Source organism: Coregonus lavaretus (assembly GCF_964263955.1).
Source record: "Coregonus lavaretus genome assembly, contig: SUPER_35_unloc_2, whole genome shotgun sequence".
Taxonomy (NCBI): Eukaryota; Metazoa; Chordata; class Actinopteri; order Salmoniformes; family Salmonidae; genus Coregonus; species Coregonus lavaretus.
In genome coordinates this window covers 895720-922587 of record NW_028167180.1, presented here as the reverse complement: position 1 = coordinate 922587, position 26868 = coordinate 895720, and the positions used below count along the sequence as shown (strand labels likewise).

The 26868-nt window shown below is 43.4% G+C and overlaps 1 protein-coding gene across 1 annotated transcript in view; it reads left to right on the top strand.

Moving 5' to 3' along the window:
* Positions 1 to 348: 348 nt before the first annotated feature.
* The window catches only part of LOC311110248 (GTPase IMAP family member 8-like), a gene marked incomplete at its 3' end in the record, with an annotated part of 42530 nt that continues 16010 nt past the window's right edge, over positions 349 to 26868 (top strand). The window contains exons 1-4 of the mRNA XM_084188783.1: positions 349 to 365; positions 3538 to 3612; positions 3975 to 4243; positions 20000 to 20465. Coding sequence (XP_084044909.1) covers positions 3606 to 3612; positions 3975 to 4243; positions 20000 to 20465 — 742 coding nt within the window. The 5' untranslated portion in view covers positions 349 to 365; positions 3538 to 3605. The remainder of the gene's footprint in view (positions 366 to 3537; positions 3613 to 3974; positions 4244 to 19999; positions 20466 to 26868) is intronic.

The window sequence follows — 26868 nt, the reverse complement described above, 5'->3', positions numbered from 1 at the left end:
AAGAAATCCCCTGACTGAACAGAAAGGAACTCAATGACCTACGTTTTATCATGCAGAGGAGAGCATGGTCGAGTTCCTGTCCGAAAAGATGCGAAGGCATTGCATTGCATCAACCAATGGTTGCATGCCACATCATCCAGATGGCAGTATCACATGATGTGGTTAGCTGATATATTAAAAACCTATCCATGCATTCTAAGAGCTGACGTTAGTCAGCATGCGTCAGCAATGTAGTCAGGGCATTAAGGGTGACCAATCACATCTTGCAGTTCAGCTAGGCATACGCCCCACATTGTTATAAAACGGCGGCTGCATCTCCACTTGTAAACAAAGGACTAGATACCCAACTCAGCAGGCAGGCAAAGGTAAGGACGTCTATAAAGTATGACAAAGTTTAATATCTCTGAAACCTTTGGAAAGACTGCATATGTAATTTATTTCATACAAAGCCTTCTTTAATACGTTTATTGTAACAAGAGTAATTAATGGATATGTGTCATTTGTAAATAAAGGCATTATGGTGTAGGCATTATGATGTAGTCATTATGATGTAAGCATTATGATGTAAACATTATGGTGTAGGCATTATGATGTAGGCATTATGTTGTAGGCATTATGATGTAAGCATTATGAAGTAGGCATTATGATGTAGGCATTATGTTGTAGGCATTGTGATGTAGTCATTATGATGTAGGCATTATGGAGTAGGCAATATGATGTAGGCATTATGATGTAGGCATTATGATGTAAACATTATGATGTAGGCATTATGATGTAGGTGTTATGATGTAGGTGTTATGATGTAGGCATTATGGTGTAGGCATTATGATATAGGCATTATGATGTAGGCATTATGATGTAGGCATTATGATGTAGGCATTATGCTGTATGCATTATTATATAGGCGTTTTGATGTAGGCGTTATGATATAGGCATTATGATGTAGGCATTATGATATATAAGTTATGATGTAGGCGTTATGATGTAGGAGTTATGATGTAGGCATTATGATGTAGGCATTATGATGTAGCCATTATGATACTGGCATTATGATGTAGTCGTTATGATGTAGGCGTTATGATGTAGGCGTTATGATGTAGGCATTATGATGTAGGCATTATGATGTAGGCATTATGATGTAGGCGTTATGATGTAGGCATTATGGTGTAGGCATTATGATGTAGGCATTATGATGTAGGCGTTATGATGTAGGCGTTATGATGTAGGCGTTATGATGTAGGCATTATGATTTAGGCATTATGGTGTAGACATTATGATGTAGGCGTTATGATGTAGGCATTATGATGTAGGAATTATGGTGTAGGCATTATGATGTAGGCATTATGATGTAGACATTATGATATAGGGGTTATGATGTAGGCGTTATGATACTGGCATTATGATATAGGAGTTATGATGTAGGAATTATGATGTAAACATTATGATATAGGCATTATAATGCAGGCATTATACTGTAAGCATTATGCACATCCCTAAAACAGTACTAATATGGACTTAAATACTTAATACACATTCTGCACTTAATTTTAATGCCTGCACTATAAAAGTAGCATCCTTAATTTAAAGAATAACAAAGCATCCTCCCTACCCGTTTCCCTAAAAACTAAGGGATGGGGCTGGAGAAACGTAACCCCTTTCATTCATAGACAGAGCTATGGATGGACTGATTTCAAATGTATAGTTGTAACTGTGACGAGTACTGAGTATACAAACTGGCAGGACACAGACGCAGGAATTAAGAAGGTCAAGGTTTACTTAACATTTACAAAGAGAAATAACAAAGATAGAGTACATGACACGAAGCTAAACAATCACACACAACATCATCCAGAACAGTCCTGGGCTAAATAGGGGTGGTGATGAGATGATGAGGTGCAGGTGAGCTGGAGGTGATTAGGGTGCGTTGGGTTTCCATTCCGGTGTTGCCGAGGTGGTGCACTCAGACCGGTGGCTTAGTAGACCAGCGAATCAGAGCGCCGGAGGGGAACAGTAACCATGTTTTGAGTCTATACAGTGTTTGTTCAGATTTACGTTGTTTACAAACATTGGTGTAAAACAAGCCTAGGACTAGATTCAATCAGATCAAGCTGTAACTGGTGATGGCCAACTCTTGCATAGCTGATGTTTAGGCTGTGTTGGAGGTGTAACTGTTGGAGCTGTCAAATGGTGAGCAGCTGCTCTTGTGATCATTGTCAGGAAGCCACACCCACGTGTTAGAAGTTCAGAAGAATAAAGTGTCGGCTATATTGAAATAAAGACACTCAAATTGAAAATCATTAAACGAAATAAGGAAGATTTCTATCAGCCAAATCGAGATGTAGCTAGGTTTGAGTAGGTGTGTCCAAACTTTTGACTGGTACTGTGCATACATACATAGGATCTTACTCAGGTGTACATTATATGTAGTGTTTTCAATATATTGTTTGTTAAACTTTGAAATCAATGGTTTTTGTTTGGCATATATTTGAAACAAAGTCAAAGCGTAATTCTGTGACCGTGGAATTGCCCCACTGGAAATGACTTCCATATACTCCAAGTCTTTTTCCACTTACCATGACACTGTGAGGTTGTATCACAACCTGTGAATGTGTGGAAGCCTGACAAAGTCAAACTCTTGTGCATTCCAAGCCTCTCGTAGATGGTGTCGTTGCAAATCTCCTGGTAGTTTTTTCCCATACCAAAAGCAACCCACAGCTTTATGGTTGGATAATCCTTGTTAAGATAGAAGATCAGACCAGCAAGGAGGACAATGATGTCCTCATCCACTGTTGGAATGACAATGGTCTGTGCACCCGTTTTGAAGGGCATCTTTAAGATGAGGTCATACACGTGTGTGTGCCTCTTCATGGTCACATTCCAGCATTGATGTCAGAGAGCCCTTTGAGAACACAGGCTCAGTTGTAACATAGATCTCTTTTCCATCTTCAGATTCATTGGCACACATCTTCTGTGTCGAGATTTTGAAAAACTCCTGTTATTAGGATTTCTGAGGAAGTCCGAAAACATACATGGAAAATTGATTGTCTCCCCAACTTTCTTTCGGACGCATTTTCCTCGCTTGTCTCTTGTTGAATCTTTTAGACATTCTTTGTATGTGTCCAACACAATATTGATTCTATAGCAGCTGTTAAACTGGTGCTCTACCAAAGGCAGTAAGACACTGCTGCCACATTCGCCAAATGTGGAAACTTGATGGGTAGGCAGGGAATGGACAATGACAGCTCCGTCAATTTTGTCCTTTATTGTTGGCTGTTAACTGTAGATAATTTGATTGTTCATTTGTTTAAAGTTTGTATTTTATATACCAAAAATGTAAGTTTAAGAAGCAATGAGAGTCAGTAAATGTAGCTTTAGTAGCTGTTCTGTAAGATCACACTTCTTTCTACAGATCAACATCACACTTCTCTCTTCAGCTCAACATCACACTTCTCTCTTCAGCTCAACATCACACTTCTCTCTTCAGCTCAACATCACACTTCTCTCTACAGTAACAACATTTCATGTTTTATCCAACAGAGACCTGGATTGCTCTGGTTGGCAACACTAGACTTGGGAAGAGATTGACAGCATTCCAAAACCCAAATATGACTGGTGAGTACTTAGTCTTCACTTCACTGTATGTAGGCCACAGGACAGAGATGGAAACTGATTTACATTGTTGTAAATCTTTTTTTTTTATGGGTATGCACAAAATGATGAGGTTTTATTAAATTATTAATACATCTTAATGAAATGAATGTAGGATTACTTGTAGCTGAACTTATATATTTATTTTATTTTATTTTATTTATGTAATTGTTAATTTGCTTAAAGTTAATATTCTATAGACCATCAATGTCTAAGAAGCTAAAGACTGAACATGTTCAGTAGCTGTTCTGTAAGATGACTAAACAGAAAGAACATCATCATCAGACTTCTTTCTACAGTAACAACATCTCCTTCTTATCCAACAGAACACAATGAGGAGGTCCGGATTGTTCTGGTGGGGAAGACTGGAGTTGGGAAGAGTGCAGCAGGAAACACCATCCTGGGGAGAAAGGCTTTTGATTCAGTAATGTCGTCTAATTCTGTGACATCAACATGTGATAAGAAAAGAGGAAAGGTGGGGGGTCAAAGTGTAGCTGTTATCGACACACCAGGCTTGTTTGACACAGAGTTAACACAGGAGGAGGCACTGAAAGAGATCTCACAGTGCATCTCTTTCTCTGCTCCCGGACCCCATGTGTTCCTGGTTGTGATCAAGCTGGGAAGATTCACTAAAGAGGAGCAGGAAACTGTGGAGATGATTCAGAATCTATTTGGTGTTGAAGCATCAAAATACTCCATGGTTCTCTTCACACATGGAGACGATCTTGGTGATGTAACAATTGAAGACTTCCTGCATGGAAATCCCAAACTGGAAAGTTTAATTGCCAAATGTAATGGGGGATATCATGTCTTCAATAACAAAGATCAGAATCCCTCTCAGGTTAATGAGCTTCTTGATAAGATAAACAAGATGGTGGTGATGAATGGAGGAAGCCATTACACCACTGAGATGTTCCAGAAGGCTGAGAGAGCAATTGAAGAAGAGAAAGAGAGGATCCTGAAAGAGAATGAAGAGAAGAGATTCAGAGAGATGGAAGAACTGAAGAAGAAGTTTGAAGGAGAGCGTTTAAGGGAAGAAGAAGAGAAGCTGAGGATAAAACAGGAAAGAGAAGCGAGAGACAAAGCTGAAAGATTAAAGAAAGGTGCGATATACGGAGCGGTTGTGGGATTAGTTGTAGGCCCAGTTGGTGCAGCAGTTGGGGCAGCATTGGGAGCTGGAGTGGGAGCTGCAATAAATAAATGCAGTACTCAATGAGAGTCCACAGCTAACAGTGCTGTACGTTCTACAAGTTGTTTGACTTTATTATTTCATGCTGAAAGCTTCCTCTATATACACCGACTATACCAAACATTTGGAACACCATCTTAACATTGAGAACTGATATAGAATAAGAGAGTAAAAGTTGACCTTGTCTTTCCTATCAAACTGGGAAAGGACCTAAATACATTTTAACTGGAACACTTCAGGGCAGCCAAGCTCTTCAGCCAAGCCAGAGAACACCACACATGAACTCATATCATCACTGAACTATCTACACTGAACACTTGGAGAAAGACATCTATATGGTCGTCTTAATGTAAAGACTAGTCATGAGATATGAGAGATGGAAAGTATTGTGGTTACCACAAGCCATGTTGACAGGAAGACTGCAGAGGTAAATGAGATGTTAGCTAAATCTGTTGCAACGTATCACTTCTCACTTCTGAGACGTCTGTTTTGTCGTACATTGTCCCTGTTCAAATAAACAGAATAAATACGAATACATATATTCTACTTTTATTGTAGCCTACATTAAGAATGACACTTGGGGGGTTGATTAACAAATATTTAGCTGTTTTTGTTATTATGTTTTAGTGATCACTGGAAAAGGTGGTTGTATTGAGTTACATTTTATCAGGAGCAACCGACTCCTGAAAAAGATGGGAGGAACTCAAATAAAGTATTACTTAGATGTATTATTAACATTCACAAGGGACACATTTCAGCCATCAAGCATTTGTCAAGCAAATTTCCCTAATGTAATTAATTTCTTCATCCATGTGATAATTCTGTATTGTGTTATTCTTAGGACCTCACAGAACCATGGTTCTCATGACTGAAAGAAAGCTTCATTATCCACTATGCACCACAGTCAATTTATTCCCTCATGTTATATCAATGTAGAAACTTGAAGCATTATGGACACTTTTGAGTCAACACAAATGTGTCTGGAGGGCAGGGAGCAATTGTGAGCGTCTAATGGTGACAGGGGCAGGAAGTTGTTCCCCTGCTCAGACGATGCATGGCTCAACTAAGGTTGAGTGCCACTTTATCGACTGGGCAGTAGCTGACCTCTGACCTCACCTACTAAGAAAATGACATCAATAACAGCATTTTTACTTCAGCATTTGGCAGTTAAAAGCAACAACAAAACATTATTTATACAAATAAATCTATTAATATAGTTTTTTATTACTATAATTTGTTTATAAGATTGATAGCTGTACTTTTAGTTTACAGTCGATGTAGCTTGTTGGCCATTAGCCAATCTGCGTTTCTCAACAAGTTCAAAGCACGTGAATGTATCCAACTGGTATTCACAACATCACAACTGGTAATTCATTACCACCTTCCCACTTGGTCATGAATGCAGAATTAGGTTGATTTCCCATGCTCAGATGTTGAATGGTGTTCCTGACCTTCTAGCTGTCTTCCGATTGGTCCGTTGTTTGTGTTGTTCCCCTGCTCAGATGTTGCATGCATTATCAATCCCAGTCAATTCAGAAAGTCAACCAAATTCCAATTTAGTAATTTTCCTAATTGAAAGGCATTGAATAGACATGGATTTCAGTGTACTTCCCAAATTACTGGAATTGAAATGGAATTGACCCCAACTGATAGAGAATAAGAGAGTGAAAGTAGACCTTGTCTTCCCTATCAACCTGGACAAGGACCTAAAGACATTTTAACTGGAACACTTCAGGGCTGCCAAGCTCTTCAGTCAAGCCAGAGAACACCAGACATTAACTCATATCTCCTCTCATAATTTACAGGAAAGGATGTTCAGAAATGTATTTTAGCATTACTACTAACAGCATGAACATAGGTTTGACTTGTTACCCTCAGTGATGACCATAAATATATGCTTGGGTATTGCACATCTGAGAGTCCATTGAATATTTACCTGAATTAGGGTTTAGGTTTATTCCTTCCTGTCAGGCTGCATAAGCTAGCTATACAGTGGCTTGCGAAAGTATTCACCCCCCTTGGCATTTTTCCTATTTTGTTGCCTTACAACATGGAATTACAATGGATTTTTGGGGGGTTTGTATCGTTTGATTTACACAACATGCCTACCATTTTGAAGTTGCAAAATATTTTTTATTGTGAAACAAACAACAAATAAGACAAAAAAACTGAAAACTTGAGCGTGCATAACTATTCACCCCCCAAAATTAAATACTTTGTAGAGCCACCTTTTGCAGCAATTACAGCTGCAAGTCTCTTGGGGTATGTCTCTATAAGCTTGGCACATCTAGCCACTGGGATTTTTGCCCATTCTTCAAGGCAAAACCCAAGAAGCGCTGTACCTCCTTTACCATGGTGGGAGTCTGCCAATTACGCACGGCAGAAACGCAGTCAATCTCCATCTCTACCCCTGATGCGGACAGCCGATGTCCCAGGAAGGAGATGGACTCCTGGAAGAACAGACATTTCTCCGCCTTCGCATACAGGTCATGCTCCAACAGTCTACCAAGCACTCGACGCACCAGGGACACATGCTTGGCTCGTGTAGCGGAGTATATTAGAATGTCATCAATATACACCATAACACCCTGTCCATGCAAATCCCGGAAAATCTTGTCCACAAATGATTGGAAGACTGAAGGAGCATTCATTAAACCGTATGGCATGACGAGGTACTCATAGTGACCCGAGGTGGTACTGAATGCTGTCTTCCACTCATCTCCCTCCCTAATGCGCACCAGGTTGTACGCACTCCTGAGATCCAATTTTGTGAGGAATCGCGCCCCGTGTAATGACTCCGTCATACTAGCAATCAGAAGGAGAGGATAGCTGTATTTGATTGTGATCTGATTTAGACCACGGTAATCAATACACGGGCGTAAACCCCCATCCTTCTTCTTCACAAAAAAGAAACTTGAGGACGCAGGGGAAGTGGACGGCCGTATGTAACCCTGTCTCAGAGATTCGGTGACGTAGGTCTCCATAGCGGCCGTCTCCTCCTGAGACAGAGGATACACGTGACTACGTGGAAGTGCAGCGCCTACTTGGAGGTCTATCGCACAATCCCCTGTCGATGAGGTGGTAATTGAGTCGCCTTCTTCTTACTGAAGGCGTGTGCCAAATCGGCATACTCAAGTGGAATGTGCAAGGTGGGAACTTGGTTCGGGCTTTCCACCGTCGTTGCCCCTACGGAAACGCCTACACACCGCCCAGTACACTGATCCGACCATCCCTTGAGAGCTCTCTGCTGCCATGAAATGTTGGGGTCATGAGATGTTAACCAGGGAAGCCCCAACACCACGGGAAACGCAGGAGAGTCAATCAAATACAAACGTAATATCTCCTCATGACCCTCCTGCGTTTTCATCCGGAGAGGCGCCGTGACCTCCCTAATCAATCCTGACCCCAGAGGGCGGCTATCTAGGGCATGAATAGGGAAGGGCACATCAACAGGTACGATAGGAATCCCTAACTTATAGGTGAACTGGCGATCGATAAAATTCCCAGCTGCGCCTGAATCTACTAGCGCCTTATGCTGGGAGTGAGGAGAAACCTCGGGAAACACTACTTTAATACACATATGATCAACAGAGAGCTCTGGGTGAGTTGGGTGCCTACTCACCTGGAATGAATCATCAGTGCGTCGCCCACTGCCTCGATTCCTAGGAGACCCTCCCAAGCACCGACCAGCAGTGTGTCCTCTGCGGCCACAGTTGGTGCAGGGGACGGCCTCCCTCCTGGTCTCCATCCTGGTCTCCCTAGCACCAGCACCCCCGAGCTCCATAGGGGGTCGGCTCGGAAGTGCTGGGGGATGGAATGGACGGCCCCGAATCCGGACGTCCGCGGGTAGCCAACAGGGTATCCAGGCGAATCGACATGTCCACCAGTTGATCAAAGCTGAGGTTGGTGTCCCTGCAGGCCAATTCCCGACGCACGTCCTCCCTCAGGCTACATCTATAGTGGTCGATGAGGGCCCTCTCATTCCATCCCGTGTTGGCAGCCAGCGTCCGGAAGTCCAGCGCGAACTCCTGCGTGCTCCTCCTCCCCTGTCTAAGGTGGAATAGACGCTCATCCGCCGCTTTACCCTCTGGTGGATGATCGAATACTGCCCGGAAGCGGCGGGTGAGCGGCATCTATCCCACCCCACTCGGCGTTGGCCCACTCCAGCGCCTTGCCGGACAGACAGGAGATGAGGGCGGATAAGCTCTCGTATCCCGAGGGCGCCGGGTGAATGGTTGCTAGGTAGAGTCCTCGAGTAGGAAACCCTGGCACCCGGCCGCTGTGCCATCATAAGCCCTCGGGAGCGAGAGCCGAATCCCACTGGACCCCGGAGGTGAAACGATGGGCATCGCCGATGGTGGTGGTATCGTTGGAGGGGGTATAGGTAGACCCCCTCTTTCCCATCGCTCAATGGTGTTCACCACCCGTTCCATGGCGGTGCCGAGAGCCTGGATCATGGCCGCTTGGTGTTCAATGCGTGCCTCCATAGATCCAGCTGGCACCGCCTCTCCTGCTGACTCCATGAGAGGTGTGTGATTCTGTCAGATTGCGATGTGAATGCGGTAGGCGAAGTCAAACGCAGGACACCGAGCTACTGGAAACAATACTTTACTAACAAAGTAACCAGAATACAAAACAACCTCCAAACAGGGAGGGGAAATACCCGCACACTAGCAACTGCCGAAAATGACGAGAACAATCACACACAACACACAATGAACGACAGAGGGTTAAATAGGGAATACAATACAACATAATAGGAAACAGGTGTACACAATCAAGACAAAACAAGTCAAACACAGAAATATAGATCGGTGGCAGCTAGTACTCAGGGGACGACTTACGCCGAAGCCTGCCCGAGCAAGGAGGAGGAGCAGCCTCGGCTGATTCCGTGACAGCTATAGAATAAGAGAGTGAAAGTTGACCTTGTCTTCCCTATCAACCTGGAAAAGGGCCTAAAGACATTTTAACTGGAACACTTCAGGGCAGTCAAGCTCTTCAGACAAGCCAGAGAACACTAGACATTAACTCATATCTCCTTTCACAATTTACAGGAAAGGATCCTTGGAAACATATTTTAGTCGTCACTACTTACAGCATGAACATAACGATAGATCTGGGTATCGCACACTTGACAGCAAATAATTCTATATTTCCCTGAGTAAAGGTGAAAGTTAAAAGTGTATTTCTCCCTGTCAGGTGGCATAAGCTATATTCTAATGTGAAATTAATTGACAGTTGCAGTCACAGCTCCCATTGCTGCCTCAGAAGCATGATGAATGGAGATGAACTATTTAAGCACAAACCATTACTGTTAACTTCATAGATATTTCATGGTCCTAGAAAATAAAGGGTCACTGAAAAAACCTCTCCGTTTTTTTTGTTTTCATTATGAAATGAACAAATCATTAAAACGACTTGCATTCATTTGTATGAAGTAAAAAATGAACATAGCCACAGGAAGTAGTAGGGGGTGCTGCATTTTTCTTTTGTATTATTTTCAAGGGGGTGCTGAAAATATATTTTTGCCTGTACTGCAGACACATTATCTGTCTATTAAAGGCCCAGCGCAACTTTTGTGATTTTTTCAGGCGATCCCTTACTTCACCCGGCTATCAAAGTATGTATATTGTTTTGTCAAATTCACTACAGAATAATTTTTTACAGTGTGGCTGTGTGGTTGAGTTAAAAAATCCAATGAAAAGTACCATCTTACTGCCCCAGAAGACGGGGGTTCAATTTCCGCTTTCTTCTGTCCCACTTACACTCCTTCTCTGTCTCATCCTCTTTCTAATCTGTCTAAATAAAGCATTGAAAAAATTCTCCATATCACCTTATCATCAATCAATATTTATGCTATAAACCATTTGCATTTCTAAACCATTTGAGAGACACAGTCTGCTATTTATTTGTGTGTGTTTGTTACCGCCTTTTACATGCACTGAAACCCCAAAAAAGTTTTTTCACAACTCTCTATTGAAAACACCAATACTCAGATTCAAGAACCACTATGGGTGTTTCAGAGTACTTATATTCTGTTTTAAAACACTTTCTGTGTATCATAACACTTACATAGGGGTTTACATTCAAACACCCTCCAAACACCAGATCTCAGGTTAGGTGCACTACGTTTCATGATTTCATTACACAATCATGGTGTGTTGAGTCTTTCTTGACGTTTTGAAGAAGTGATAGCATGGTTGGGGTCACTTCCTTTTCAATTCCAGTCCATTCAGAAAGTCAACCAAATTCCAATTCCACATTTTCCTAATTGGAAAGCATTGAAGATAATTGGAATTGGATTTCATTGTACTTCCTGAATTAACTGGAATGGAAATGGAATTGACCCCAACCCTGACTGATAGAGAATAAGAGAGTTAAAGTTGACCTTGTCTTCCCTATCAGCCTGGAGAAGGGGACCTAAAGACATTTTGACCCTGTGAGACCCAGCGTTGTAGTATTACAATGTTTCCTACATTGCATCCTGTACAGTGGTGTAAAGTACTTAAGTAAAAATACTTGAAAGTACAACTTAAGTAGTTTTTGGCGGTATCTGTACTTTACTTTACTATTTATATTTTTGACTACTTTTACTTTTACTTCACTACATTCCTAAAGAAAATGATATACTTATTACTTCATACATTTACCTCCATACATGACACCAAAAATTACTCGTTACATTTTGAATGCTTAGCAGGACAGGAAAATAGTCTAATTCACACACTTATCAAGAGAACATTCCTGGTCATCCTTACTGCCTCTTATATGGGGGACTCACTAAACACATGCTTCGTTTGTAAATGACTTTGGAATGATGGAGTGTGCCCCTGTTTATCTGTAACTTAAAAATATTAGAAGATTGTGCCGTCTGTTTTGCTTAATATATATACACTTTTACTTTTGATACTTAAGTATATTTTAGCAAGTACATGTACTTTGATACTTAAATATATTTAAAACCAAATACTTTTAGACTTTTACTCAAGTAGGATTTTACTGGGTGGCTTTCACTTTTACTGGAGTCATTCTCTAATAAGGTATCTTTACTTTTACTCAAGTATGACAATTGGGTACTTTTTCCACCACAAATAAATGCTTTTCATCCATTTTGATGTGATTTTTATAGAATTTCACAGTTTTCTACACATTTTTCCTGAAGCCCAATGTTGCATTTTTGCCATTCACAACTAAAACAAACTGTTAATGCATCCAACTAGTTTGTAGTAACAAGCTTGATGTAGTCATTGCGTGCTAGGAATATGGGACCAAATACTACATTTTTTACTACTTTGGTACACTATAAGTGACATTTGTCCAAATACTTATGACATTTTCAAATGGCGGGACATTGATCTCTAATGTGCTTTCATTTTCTAAACGGTAAATCAGATATGTATGAAAATACCTTCAAATAAAAGGTGACATTCTGTACTGTCACCTCAGATGAAACATTTGATCTCAAATCCAAAATGCTCTAGTACAGAGCCAAATGTAACATTTTAGCATCACTGTCCAAAGACACATAGTGGAGGGTATATAGGTAGACATCTTCAGTAAATGATTTAGTGCGAGTCAACACAAACGTTATGTGTCAGCGGGCAGGAAGTTGTAATGCAAAGACACATGTTCTATAAACCACGTGACTCAGAGGAAGCAGCCACTTCAGACTATGCTGCTGTAGTTTCATTAAACTAATGGTGGCATAGAGTTAGGCCTACTTGTGTTTCATGTTGTTAACCTTTGCTTTGTGCTATGCATTTTGAGGTGTATGAAAATTGCTTTACAAATAAAGGTGTTCGTGTCTGTATTGTCATTAGAACTATTATTATTGACATTGCAGGGCTTTCAATACCCAACCTATAGGCTATAGCAAATGGGGTCACTAGAGGTGTGACTTGTTGAGTAACGATATGTGAAACTAAAGCCAGGCAGACACTACACGTTTTGACTTGACTGAATCGTTAAACCAGGCAAAAAATGTTGTATTGTATTACAGCCATAACTAGTGGGAAAGGATTTCACTAGATGTATGACAGCTAAGAGAAAGCCTATGGGTGTGTCAGGGGATGGGCACCTGAGAGATCCTATATAAAACAAGTGGGCATACCCACTCTCACAGTGTATCCTTACAGGAACATAGAAACTACAATTACTACTACTACTACTACTACTACTACTACTACTACTACTACTACTACTACTACTACTACTACTACTACTACTACTACTACTACTACTACTACTACTACTACTACTACTACTAGCAGTAGTCTCACACAGCGTTTGAGACTGACAGATCTTCACTCCAAACATGAACAGCAAAGTTTCTCATTCTGGTGAGTAGCCTTTAGTTTACAAAGATTGGAACTCAAGTCAAGGGTATTGATAATGTTTTGTTATGTGCTTTTTCCTTTGAACTTCATGTACTCTAGAAATATAATGATGTAGAGCAGTGGGGAGCATAATTTTATGTTACCCCAGAAATATAATGATGTAGAGCAGTGGGGAGCATTATTTTATGTTACCCCACTGCTTAAATTTTTTTGTCAAGTGGACAAAAATACTTAACAGTATTAGTTACATTATAATATACAAGTCAGTGGAGCAACTCATTTTTTAAAAGTTGAAACAGATGTTTTATTAATACTTTAGGTAACACTTTATTTGGGATGAGAGATTCTAGTTCTATTAAGTTTAGTATTTTTTTACATTCATACATAACATAATTGTTTCTTTATTATTGTATGCGCTGATTGTACATCACTGTTTAAGAGCACTCCCCTCTCTCTCTCTCTCTCTCTCTCTCTCTCTCTATCTTTCGCTCTCTTTCATTCTCTTTCTCACTTCCTGTACTGATTCTAAACAGGAACACATGGATTAGACATTTATTTTTGTACTGTGAACTTTAATTGATATATTAACACCAAGAGATTTCTTGGTATTTGATGGGAGTCAACTTAGCAAAAAAATAATTATGTCATAAAAACATTTTAGCACATACATATGTAGGATCTTAATTTAATCAATCTTTTGTTCCTGAAGGTTTTCCTGCTCAGCAGGAAATGCAAAATTGTAGTGCATTTGCGTTCTAAAAAGTATTCTAAAGTTTCTAATTTCCACTTTGAAAGTTCAGACTTGATTTGCCCTAACAAACAATATGTCACCCCTACACAAATGTCCATTAATTATAATCCACATAATAATGAACAATTCCTGCTGCTGCAGGATTATTTTCCTGCTCTAGCAAACTGGCTCAAATTAAGATCCTACATCTGTGATTTGGAGTCCCATAGGGCAGCGCACAATTGGCCAGAGGTGGGTAGAGTAGCCAAAAATTGTACTCAAGTAAAAGTACTGTTACTTCAGAATAATATGACTCAAGTAAAAGTAAAAAGTAGTCATCCAAATAATTACTTGAGTAAGAGTAAAAAAGTACTTGGTGAAAAAACTACTCAAGTACTGAGTAACTGTTGAGTAACGTCTGATTTATTTTTTAACACAAGACAACAATCAGACAGACAAAAATACAAAATAATCATATTTAATTAATTACAAAATAGCTTAAATTAAAATAATTCAGGTAAATTCAAGTATTAAAAAATAAAATAATAAAAAATAAAAAATAAATAAACACAAGTAACACACATTTCCAAACCTTTATACTTTTTTTACCAGGCAGAACTAGAACGAGGCAGCCCATAAACTCTCATAAACTGTGTGTGTGTCTCCACAGTGACAGAACAACAGAAGGAAACACACAAACATTTCATACCAGGCATGCTGAACAGAAAACTGCACACCAGAAGGAAGCGGTCAACGTAAAATAATCAATAGGTGTTGATTAGGCCTACTCAGTACCTTTGTATTGCATGGCAAGCAACAGCCCTTTTTCTGTGTGCCTAGAAATGAATACTCTGATCTGTGATTAGGCCACACTGCACATCTCACTGAGCAGAGGAAAAGGGCAGCAGTACACATCAACTGAAAAAGCACCAGTCCATGATAGATGGCCAAATAAAACAATATTGCAGGCCTAGTATCCCAGAACACAAATTAAGCTGAATGCATGTTCTCTAAAAGGCATTAGAGGAGAGTGATGTAGTTGTAGATCGGGCATTATGTTTACTTCCAGTTCCAATATCTAACAAGAAAAGTCAGCAAAGAAAAGTCACACTAACTATATTGCCACCCTGTGGTTTGTCACTGACACACTATAATCCTAAATGACAGTAACATTATACAGAGTTATATAGGTCAATGTCTACTGGTTCACATTTGAATTGATAAACAAGTATATTTACCAGCATTTAAGATGTTCTCCTCTGTGGTCCAGGATGTTCTGAATCTTGGTAGGAGTATTGCTGCTGCAATCAGCTCAGGCTCTTTCATGACGTCTCCAAAACATTTCTGGATCCCTTGCTGCAGGGCGTGAACAAGAGGTGTACACATTTGGAAGTTGACTCCAACTTCTTCAGCTTGTCCCGCAACTGGTAAAGTGTTGGCAGCAGGAGGCCCATATGCACAGATGATTCCCCTTGGAGGATATTAAGGGCCATGGCAACAGGCTTCATCACAGCAGCATACTCGACCAAAACCCCATTTTCAGCTGGATTGAACCTATAAAAGATGTAACGATAAAACAATTACTTATAGCTATTTCTGGTACAATGTCTTTATTATGCATTGTACATGTTAAATACAAAATATATATATATATATATTTCATTCAAGTCATCCACAATTGTCACACCACCATGCAAAGAAAACTTAGTTACTTGAGACAAGTGGATTCACCCATTAATCAGCAAGGCTTATTTACTTTTATTATTCTTTAAAAACAAAATATACATTTTGTCAACTTACATCTTTATCTTTAATGCTGTGCAGACATTGCAAATTGCTTGTTCTCCTTGCTCTCGGTGAATGCGCACAATCCTTTTTACAGCGAGGAACAGGGAGCTCCAGCGTGTCTGATTGGGTCGGAGAAACTGCAGCTTGCATTCACGTTCCACTGTTTCATGAGCCATGGTTGACCTGCTGGTTTTATTCCAAAGAGCATGACATTTTGCAAAAGCAGACCGAGACAGCCTCTTGTAGGTTTCGTTTGCAGCTCCTCCTGCAGCAGTGGCATCAACTGTGGATATAAGATTGAGGAGATGGCATGCACACTTTTGGTGCCTTGGAAGTTGGTTCTCAAGGCCTGTGTTGTCATCCAGAATTGCAGACATCTTGATACTCCACCTCTGACTCACTCTGATCTTCTGTTGCATCATCAAGGGTGGAGTCACTCTCCTCTTGTACATTGATGGCTTCCTCCTCTTTCTCCTCACCATATAATCGAAAGGAAGTTTGAGCCACTGTCTGTTGTTGTCCTGGTCACTTTTTCCCTGATGTGGTACTCAGAATGTATTTCCTCTAATGCAGCAGCAAGGACATCAAAAGTGTGCGAGCCTTTGACAGGTCTACAAGCCAATGTGGAGTGCCTCTCCAGTGAGGTGTTGTCTATCCAGTGACAGGTGACACCTAAGTAGCTACGTTAGCAACATAGTTCACAGCACTCAGCTTTTTGATGATTATGCTCTTCTTGTGTTTTGCATAGGGGTGTAACGATCCATCTACTACATCGATGTATCGATTTATATTCATATGATCCAACTACATCGATCTGTGCTCGGCGAGTTAGCCTTTTGGACAACATATATCGATCTAACATCGTTTTAAAATGTAATAAATCGATTGTATCGATACTAGGAAATAACCCATTGGATTTAAGCACGTCAGACTTTATATGCAGGGGTGCACATAACTGGTACGCAGATACGCAAGCGCGACAAAAATCAGGAATGCGTAATGCCACTTGTGTTACTACGCGCCTTTGCGTACTTGACCGATCTTCTCATCTAACCTTACACATGACATGTTGCTTGTCAACTACTGTCAGGGATGTCCAAAAAGCAACAGACATTAAGCAGCTTCTTTGGCGTTTCGCCACCTACAGAGAAACGCCAACTGGAGCCAGAGCCGAAGAAAATAATTTTTTCGGAAAAGTGGCTCCAAGATGTGCAGTGGCTTGAAGCTAACGATGAGCGCACTGAAATGTGGTGCAAGATTTGCTGCTCAAATCCACATCTAGCAGACAAAACAGGTGCATTTTATAAAGGCTCAAAGAATTTCAACCATCCTTTATTTGACAAACATGAAAAGACTCCTGAGTGGCGCAGTGGTCTAAGGCACTGCATCGCAGTGCTAACTGTGCCACTAGATCCTGGTTCGAATCCAGGCTCTGTCGCAGCCGGCCGCGACCGGGAGACTCATGGGCGGCGCACAATTGGCCCAGCGTCGTCCAGGGTAGGGGAGGGAATGGCCGGCAGGGATGTAGCTCAGTTGATAGAGCATGGCATTTGCAACGCCAGGGTTGTGGGTTCGATTCCCACGGGGGACCAGTATAAAAAAAAAAAAAAATGTATTCACTAACTGTAAGTCGCTCTGGATAAGAGCGTCTGCTAAATGACTAAAATGTAAATGTAAATGTAAAAGAGCAAGGAGCACACGAATGTGGCGCAAGCCATTGCTAAAAGCTAGCCGAGAATAAATGTCCAGTCGCCCACTTGCCAGATGGCGAGACAAGCTGAATGGAGAACAGCGGCAAGCTCTGTTTAATATTTTTCTCTTTCCATAAAGCTAAACACGCACGTCCCATGTCTTCCTTTTCTGAGGATGTTCCTTTACTGAATGCTTTTTGATGGATCTGAGGACATCACAAAAACTGAGCAGGAAATAGTTTACATTCTGTCTGTGTCCAGCAACGGAGAGTTTACTTCGGACTTTATTGGACTGATTGAATTGGGTGCTGACCGAACCGCACAGGCCATAACAGACGGACTTGTGAGACTTTTCCAGGACACAGGCTTGGATGACTGGACAACAAAGTTGGTCGCTGTGTGCACAGACGGGGCTGCTGTCAACGTAGGTATCTACAACGGCGTTGTGCCAAAACTCCGGCAACATGCTGCGGTTGGAGACTCCCTTGTGCACATTCTGTGCACCGCACACACACTGGAGAATTGCGCGAAATCAGCTGATCGCAACGTTCCTTACTGTGAGACATTTCATCGCTCTGTGGTCAAGCTGCTGCAGTTTTATTTACAAAAAGGTGGAGCAAAAAAAACTGCTGCACTGAATAAAGCTATGTGAAGAAAATGGGATCTCCTTTGTGGAACTGGGTAAGTTTCATAATACCAGATGGTCTGCATGGAGGCATGAAACACTGTTAAAAATATCAAGACTATTGCCAGCCATTAAAATGCAACTGGTTACCAGGTATTTATTTCAGTCACACTGGTTGAATTTTTGGCTAAAAGGTTACTGAATCGATTTCAAGTCACTGAATCGTTTCGGATCGTATCGTTCTAAATGAACCAATATCGTCCTTGAATCGTATCGACAACCACGAATCGTGATACAAATCGAATCGTTGTTAAAACGAATCGTTACACCCCTAGTTTTGCAGCTTCTTGTATTCTTGTGCATAATGTTTTCCTTGTCATTACTGTATGAGGTTGCAAGGTTTCTATCAAAGTATTGAAGGATGGCGTCTCAACCACAGAAAATGGTTGGTTGGCCTCACATACAAAATTTAGCATCAGCTTGTCAAGCGTTGCTTGTGTTACCCGCCCTGGGGCAGCAAAGGCTGTGATTTTTGCATTTTTCACAAGAGTATCACTGGAAGAGGAGGACTTACGCTTTCTGTGGTTCTCTAGTAAGTCTGTGTACTTTGCCAGTTTGTTGGGGTGAATCCTCTGTGGACAAAAAAAAAAAAGAGGCTACAGGGAGATCAAGACATTAAAAGAGAGTTATTATCACATCAAATGTGGATATATATATATATATATATATATATATATAGAAAATGTTTAAAACATATGTAACCTAAAAGACAAACATTCGCCTATCCACAGCAAAAAAAAACGAATTTAGGAAACTTACCGCTACATGTTTCCTCAAGTTAGATGTTGAGTTCTTGAATGCTGAAATGTCCGTTTGTTTTGGTAGACACAGAAGACACCGCATAATGTAGCTGTTCTTTCGCACTTTTACTAAGGTAAACATGCTTTCAATATGAGGCCAGGGGTGCGGGTGTTCCTCCTCGTCTGTGTCTGCATTGCCGACGGCTAATTCTGACATTTTTGTGTTGCTATGACTGTAAAGCCAACCCGTCCCGCCACTGAGATTGAGTATGGTAAAGTGACGAGACTGCACAACTACGTTTGATTGGTGAAACACAGTCACGTGGTAGAGCCTTAGCGAAAGTCTCTCTCTCTCTGTCAAAATAAAACATTAAAATAAGGCAAATGCGGGGGGATAAAACAATGACGCGTAGAATACCAAAGAGGTAAAAAGAAAAGTAACGACCTCATTGTAGCCTAATGTAGCGGAGTAAGAGTACAGTTTCTTCTTCACAAATCTACTCAAGTAAAAGTAAAAAGTATAGTGATTTAAAACTACTCCTAGAAGTATAATTTTTTCAAAAACTTACTCAAGTAAATGTAACGGAGTAAATGTAACTCGTTACTACCCACCTCTGCAATTGGCCCAGCGTCGTCTGGGTTTGGCCAGGGTAGGCCGTCATTGTAAATAAGAATATGTTCTTAACTGACTTGCCTAGTTAAATAAAGGTTGAATAAATTAAAAATATATATAATCTGTACAGGCGATTCTCACAGACTATTTGGTGCAGACCATGAAGTACTGCTTTGTGTCAAGAAGAAGTGTGAGACCGTTTTTTGTTGTTGCCATTACTCCAAATGTGCTGGCAAGCGGTACATGAAGTCTAGACCTCTTAAAAAAGTTACCAAGTGTCCTTGTTATCCAACAGGACTCCAAACGCAGACACAAAAGGAGGAGGTCCGGATTGTTCTGGTCGGGAAGACTGGGCATGGGAAAAGTGCAGCAGGAAACACCATTGTGGGGGAAAAAGATTTCCAATCAAAGTTTTCCTCTATTTCTCTGACAAAAGATTGTAAAAAGACTAAAGGGAAGGTGGATGAACAAAGTGTATCTGTTATCGACACCCCAGGTTTGTTTGATACTACATTGTCCAATGAGAAGGGACTGAGAAAGATTGCTCTATGCATGTGTCTCTCTGCTCCTGGTCCCCATGTGTTCCTGGTTGTGATCAAGCTGGGAAGATTCACTGAAGAGGAGCAGAAAACTGTGGAAATGATTCAGACATTCTTTGGTGATGAAGCATCGAAATACACCATGATTCTCTTCACACATGGAGACCTTCTTGATGATGATCGTGTAAAAATTGAAGACTTCCTGCTTGAAAATCCAGGTCTGAAAAGTTTACTTTCTCAATGCAATGGGGGATATCATGTCTTTAACAACAAAGATAAGAATCGCTCCCAGGTCACTGAGCTGCTTGAGAAGATAAACAAGATGGTGAAGATGAATGGAGGAAGCCATTACACCACTGAGATGTTCCAGAAGGCTGAGAGAGCGATTGAGGAGAAGAAGAACAGAATCCTGAGAAAGGAAGAAGAGAAGATACGTAGAGAGGAGGAGAAACTGAAGGAAGAAAAAATGAAACAAGAGGCTCGGGAGAAAAAGCTTAATGAGGAGAATGAGAAGATCCTGAGAGAGAATGAAGAGCAGAGACTCAGACATGAGGAGCAATTGAAGAAAATGGAACAAGAGGCTCAGGAGGAAGCGATTAAAGAGGAGAAGAAGAGGATCCAGAGAGAGAAGGAAGAGCAGAAACTCAGGGAGAAGGAATTGAGGAAACTGAACATGGAAAAAGAGGCTAAGGAGAAAGAAATAAAGGAGTTGAGGGAAAAATATGAAAGGGAGGCTAGAGAGAAAGCTGAAGAAAGTGACATCTTTCTATATTTTTTGGTTGAAGTAGTTAATGCAGTAGTAAAAGATACCTGCAGTATACAATGAAAATCAGAAACCTTTCTGTTCTAGAGTCTGAAGCTAAGTCATATTGAATTGAATTGTAATTATAATTGAATTGTATTGCATTGCATTGAATACAGCCACATACAGCTTACACTGTTGTCATTCTAATGTCATAGTCTATAACTGTGGACCCATTGACTTCAATAGATGTATATTCTACAGCTTACATAAAGCTCTATGACATTTAACCTGACTCTGCTGTGTCTGTGATAGTTTCCATTTATGTCAACAGTAAACATTATATAATGATAATAATACAATATATTACATTCAATGTTTTTGATTTTTTATTAAATGAGGAGATTTTCTTTTAAATAACAGAAATAATCATCATGACAGTTTATTAAAGCTGGTAATTCCCAATGATGATACTTACAGTAACAACGGTAATCAGAAGAGCCTTGCATATAGAGGAAGGGTTCTAGTAGAAACAGCAGAGGCCCTGTCCAGAAACAACCCCTAACTGCCCCTTCCTATAGTCACTGGTGGAGATCTGAGAGGAGTGGACAGGTTTAAGCAATATGGTGGAATTCCACCTAGCCAATCAGAGGGTAAGGTGGAGCTATCACTATATCACTTCAACCTATCAAGTCCTCTCAGATCTCTACAAGTATCTTGGGGGAAGGGTTGTTTCTAGATAAGAACAGAGTCACATCCATAATAAATTATTATTTCACCTAGCAACAGACCAACCAACAACCCAGCCAGCAGAAGGGTGTAGTAGTTAGATACATCTATGATTTCAGGGCAGCTTTCATGCATTAGCATTATAAATAAAATATGTTTCAATAAGCCTTAAAAAGTCTTCATCCATTGCATTACACTCCCTGACTTGGTCGTGCCATGGACATATGGGTCAATGTTCATACCATTGTCATTATGACATCATCAATATGGGACAGAACAGTGGAATTCTTTGGATGGATGCATACAGTGGTCCAGACTCTGTAAATCATGATGTTTAAACTGAGAAGTAATAAAGAGACTCTGGCCAGCACAGTGGAGTCAGACCGGCTACGTCCCAATACTCTGGTTCATCTTTCCTCCTCCTTTCCTACAGATCACTAGCTAGATTAACTGGTTAGAATTGGTTATAAAGGTTAATAGCTATAGCCATATAGTCAAAAACCTTTTTAAATCCCTCATGTCAGTTGATACGAATATGGCCAGGACCTTTTCCTGACCAAGATACCTGAGTAGGAAAACATTAAGGTCTATAACTATGGTTTGGAGTTTTCCTTGGTCTGGTCATGTATAGCTTCTCCTAGAAGTAATGGGTATGAGGAAAGGAAGCCATTTAAAGTATTGAGACACAGCCATGTGAGCCACAGTGGCCTGGTCTGTCTGGGTCTTCCAGGCCAGCAGAGGGAGGCAAACACACCTTAAGCTCTTTTCACGCTGTTTCAAAGTTACATGAACTGTTAAAACACACATACACACACTGTCAATGATACCGATGTGGATGTGGTGGAGGAGTCAGGCGCAGGACACAGAGGTAAAGTCCAACAGACTTTAATAGTCATCAAAATGTAAGTGGAAAACCTCCGACCTCAAAACAAACAACGAGGCGAGGGAAAATTACGCACACGCGTAAACACTAATACACGAAACAAAACGGGAGCAAAACACAAAGCTCCGACACAAAGGCAGGAAGCAACAACACACAAAATTACTAGAACAAAACAAGGAACTTATAGGACACGTAATAATTACACAATTGGACACAGGTGATACAGACAGACAAACATAATCAAATGCAGACACATAGAGCGGTGGCAGCTAATACTCCGGGGACGGCGAACACCAAAGCCTGCCCGAACCAGGAGGTGGAGCAGCCTCGGCCGAAACCGTGACAGTACCCCCCCCCCGACGCGCGGCTCCAGCCGTGCGCCGACCCCGGCCTCGGGGACGGCCAGGAGGACGCGGACCCGGGCGCGTGGGATGCCCATGGTGAAACTCAGTCAGGAGGGATGGATCGAGTATGTCCCCCCTGGGCACCCAGCACCGTTCCTCCGGACCGTACCCCTCCCACTCCACGAGATACTGGAGACCACTCCTCCGGCGCCTCGAGTCCAGGATGGTCCGGACCCTGTACGCCGGGGCCCCCTCGATGTCCAAAGGGGGCGGAGGGGTCTCTCCTATCTCATCTTCTTGGAGTGGGCCAGCTACCACCGGCCTGAGAAGAGACACATGGAACGAGGGGTTAATATTTTTATACTCAATTGGCAGTTGTAACCTGTAACACACCTCGTTCAATCTTCTCAGGACTTTGAAGGGCCCCACAAACCGCCGACCCAGCTTCCGGCAGGGCAGGCGGAGGGGCAGGTTTCGAGTCGAGAGCCAGACTCGATCTCCCGGTGTGTACACCGGTCCCTCACTGCGGTGGCGATCGGCGCTCGCCTTTTGTTGACAGATGGCACGCTGCAGATGGACATGGGCAGCGTCCCACGTCTCCTCCGAGCGCCGAATCCACTCGTCCACCGCAGGGGCTTCGATCTGGCTCTCGTGCCACGGTGCCAGGACCGGCTGATAACCTAAAACACACTGGAAAGGTGTTAAGTTGGTGGAGGAGTGGCGGAGAGAGTTCTGGGCCATCTCTGCCCAGGGGATGAACCTCGACCACTCCTCCGGCCGGTCCCGGCAATAGGACCTCAAAAACCTACCCACATCCTGGTTGACACGTTCCACCTGCCCATTACTCTCTGGGTGGTACCCCGAGGTAAGGCTTACCGAGACCCCCAACCGTTCCATGAACGCTCCCCAAACTCTGGAAGTGAACTGGGGACCTCGGTCAGACACAATATCCTCGGGGACCCCATAGTGCCGGAAACATGGGTGAATAGGGCCTCAGCGGTTTGTAGGGCAGTAGGGAGACCCGGCATGGGAAGGAGACGACAGGCCTTGGAAAACCAATCCACAACGACCAAAATGGTGGTATTTCCCTGGGAGGGGGGAAGGTCGGTTACGAAATCCACCGATAGGTGGGACCATGGTCGTTGTGGAACGGGCAGGGGATGTAGCTTACCCCTGGGCAAATGTCTAGGCGCCTTACACTGGGCACACACCGAGCAGGAGGAGACATAAACCCTCACATCCCTGGCTAACGTTGGCCACCAGTATTTCATGCTAAGACAGTGCAATGTCCGGCCAATACCTGGATGTCCAGAGGAGGGTGATGTATGAGCCCAATAAATAAGTCGATCACGAATCTCGAGCGGAACGTACGTCCGCCCCACAGGACACTCGGGGGGAGTAGGGTCGGTACGCAGTGCCCGCTCGATTTCTGAATCGACCTCCCATACCACAGGAGCCACCAAACAAGACTCCGGCAGTATGGAAGTAGGCTCGTTGGACCTCTCCTCTGTGTCATACCGCCGGGACAGGGCGTCTGCCTTACCATTCTGGGACCCAGGGATGTATGTGATCTTAAAAACGAACCGGGTTAGGAACATGTTCCACCTAGCCTGACGAGGGTTCAATCTCCTAGCTGCCCGGATGTACTCCAGGTTACGGTGATCCGTCAGAATGAGGAAAGGGTGTTGAGCCCCCTCAAGCCAATGCCTCCACACCTTTAGGGCCTGGACTACGGCTAACAGCTCCCTGTCCCCAACATCATAGTTACTCTCCGCCGAGCTGAGCTTCTTAGAGTAGAACGCACAGGGGCGGAATTTAGGTGGCGTGCCGGACCGTTGTGATAGAACTGCCCCAATACCGGTCTCGGACGCGTCTACCTCTACTTGGAATGGGTAAGAGGGATCCGGATGCGCCAGCACAGGAGCCGAGGTGAACAGGTTCTTTAGTTTGACAAATGCCCTGTCCGCCTCAGCCGACCACCGCAAACGCACCGGACCCCCCTTTAGCAGGGACGTAATGGGAGCTGAAACCTGTCCAAAACCCAGAATAAACCTCCGGTAGTAATTAGCAAAACCCAAGAACTGCTGCACCTCTTTTACAGTGGTTGGAGTTTGCCAATTACGCACAGCCGATACCCGGTCCACCTCTATCTCCACGCCAGACGCGGACAACCGATAACCCAAAAAGGAGACGGACTCCTGGAAGAACAGGCATTTCTCTGCCTTGACATACAAGTCATGCTCCAACAGTCGTCTCAATACTCGGCGCACCTGGGCTACATGCTCGGCTCGTGTAGAAGAATACACTAGAATGTCGTCAATGTACACCACTACACCCTGCCCATGCATGTCCCGGAAAATCTCGTCAACAAAGGATTGGAAGACTGAAGGAGCATTCATTAACCCGTATGGCATGACGAGATACTCATAATGACCCGAGGTGGTGCTAAATGCTGTTTTCCATTCATCCCCCTCCCTAATGCGCACCAAATTGTACGCGCTCCTGAGATCCAATTTTGTGAAGAACCGCGCTCCGCGTAATGACTCCGTCATCGTCGCAATCAGTGGAAGTGGGTAACTGTATTTCACTGTGATCTGATTGAGACTACGGTAATCAATACATGGGCGCAATCCCCCGTCCCTCTTCTTCACAAAGAAGAAACTCGAGGAGACCTGAGAAGTGGAGGACCGTATGTATCCCTGTGCCAAGGACTCGGCTATGTAAGTCTCCATAGCCGCAGTTTCCTCTTGAGACAGGGGATACACATGACTCCGGGGAAGAGCTGCTCCTGTCTGGAGATTTATCGCACAGTCCCCCTGTCTATGAGGAGGTAGCCGTGCTGCCCTCGATTTGCTAAACACAAGTGCTAAATCCTCATTCTCAGGGGGAATGCGCAGTGCGGGCACTTGGTTCGGACTCTCTACCGAGGTCGCCCCTATGGAAACACCTAGACATCTCCCTACACACTGGGCAGACCACTCCATAAGAGCCCTCTGTTGCCACGCTATGGTAGGATCATGGGTGCTTAACCAGGGAAGACCCAACACCACTGGGTACGCAGGAGAGTCAATCAGATAGAACTGAATGATTTCCTCATGACCCCCCTGCGTCGTCATCGTCAGCGGTGCTGTGACATCCCTGATCAGACCCGAACCCAACGGCCGGCTGTCTAATGCGTGGACAGGGAATGGAACTTCTACCGGCCGAAGGGGAATTCCTAACCTAGCACAAAATGCCTGATCAATAAAGTTCCCTGCTGCGCCTGAATCTACTAGCGCCTTATGCTGGGAATGAGGTGCCACCTGTGGAAAACTCACAGGAATACTCATGTGACCAACAGAGAGCTCTGGGTAAGTGGGGCGCCTACTCACCTGAAATGACTCCCCGGTGCGTGGCCTGCTGTCACCTCTCCTAGGAGACCCTCCCCAGCACCTGGCCGCGGTGTGTCCTCCACGCCCACAGGTGGTGCAGGGGATGGCCTCCCTCGGGTTCCCTCTCCTCCTCTCTCTAGCGCCAGCACCCCCGAGCTCCATAGGAATCGGCTCGGAGGTGCTGGAGGGTGGAATGGACGACCCCCACTCGGGACGTCCGCGGGTAGCCAGCAGGGTGTCTAGATGGATGGAGATGTCCACCAACTGGTCGAACGACAGGTTGGTGTCCCTGCAGGCCAGCTCACGACGAACGTCCTCTCGTAGGCTACACCGGTAGTGGTCGATGAGGGCCCTCTCACTCCACCCCGCATCCGCTGCTAGTGTCCGGAACTCCAGTGCGAACTCCTGTGCGCTCCTCTTCCCCTGTCGGAGGTGGAATAGACGCTCTCCCGCCGCTTTCCCCTCAGGTGGATGATCGAAGACAGTCCTGAAGCGGCGGGAAAACTCCGCGTAGGTGATGGTTGCGGCGTCTATTCCCCTCCATTCGGCGTTGGCCCACTCCAACGCCTTGCCGGAGAGACAGGAGATGAGGGCGGAGACGCTCTCGTATCCCGAGGGCGCCGGGTGTATAGTGGCAAGGTTCTACCTGCAGGAGGAAGCCCTGACACCCGGCTGCAGAACCGTCATATGCCCTCGGGAGCGAGAGCCGAATGCCACTGGGTTCCGGTGCTGAGAGAGGAGGGCTGGCCGTTGGTGCTGGGATGGTGTGGGAAGGCGTGGGCACCTCCCGATACACCAAACGGCGCAGTGTGTTGGACACCTCGTCCATGGCGACCCCGA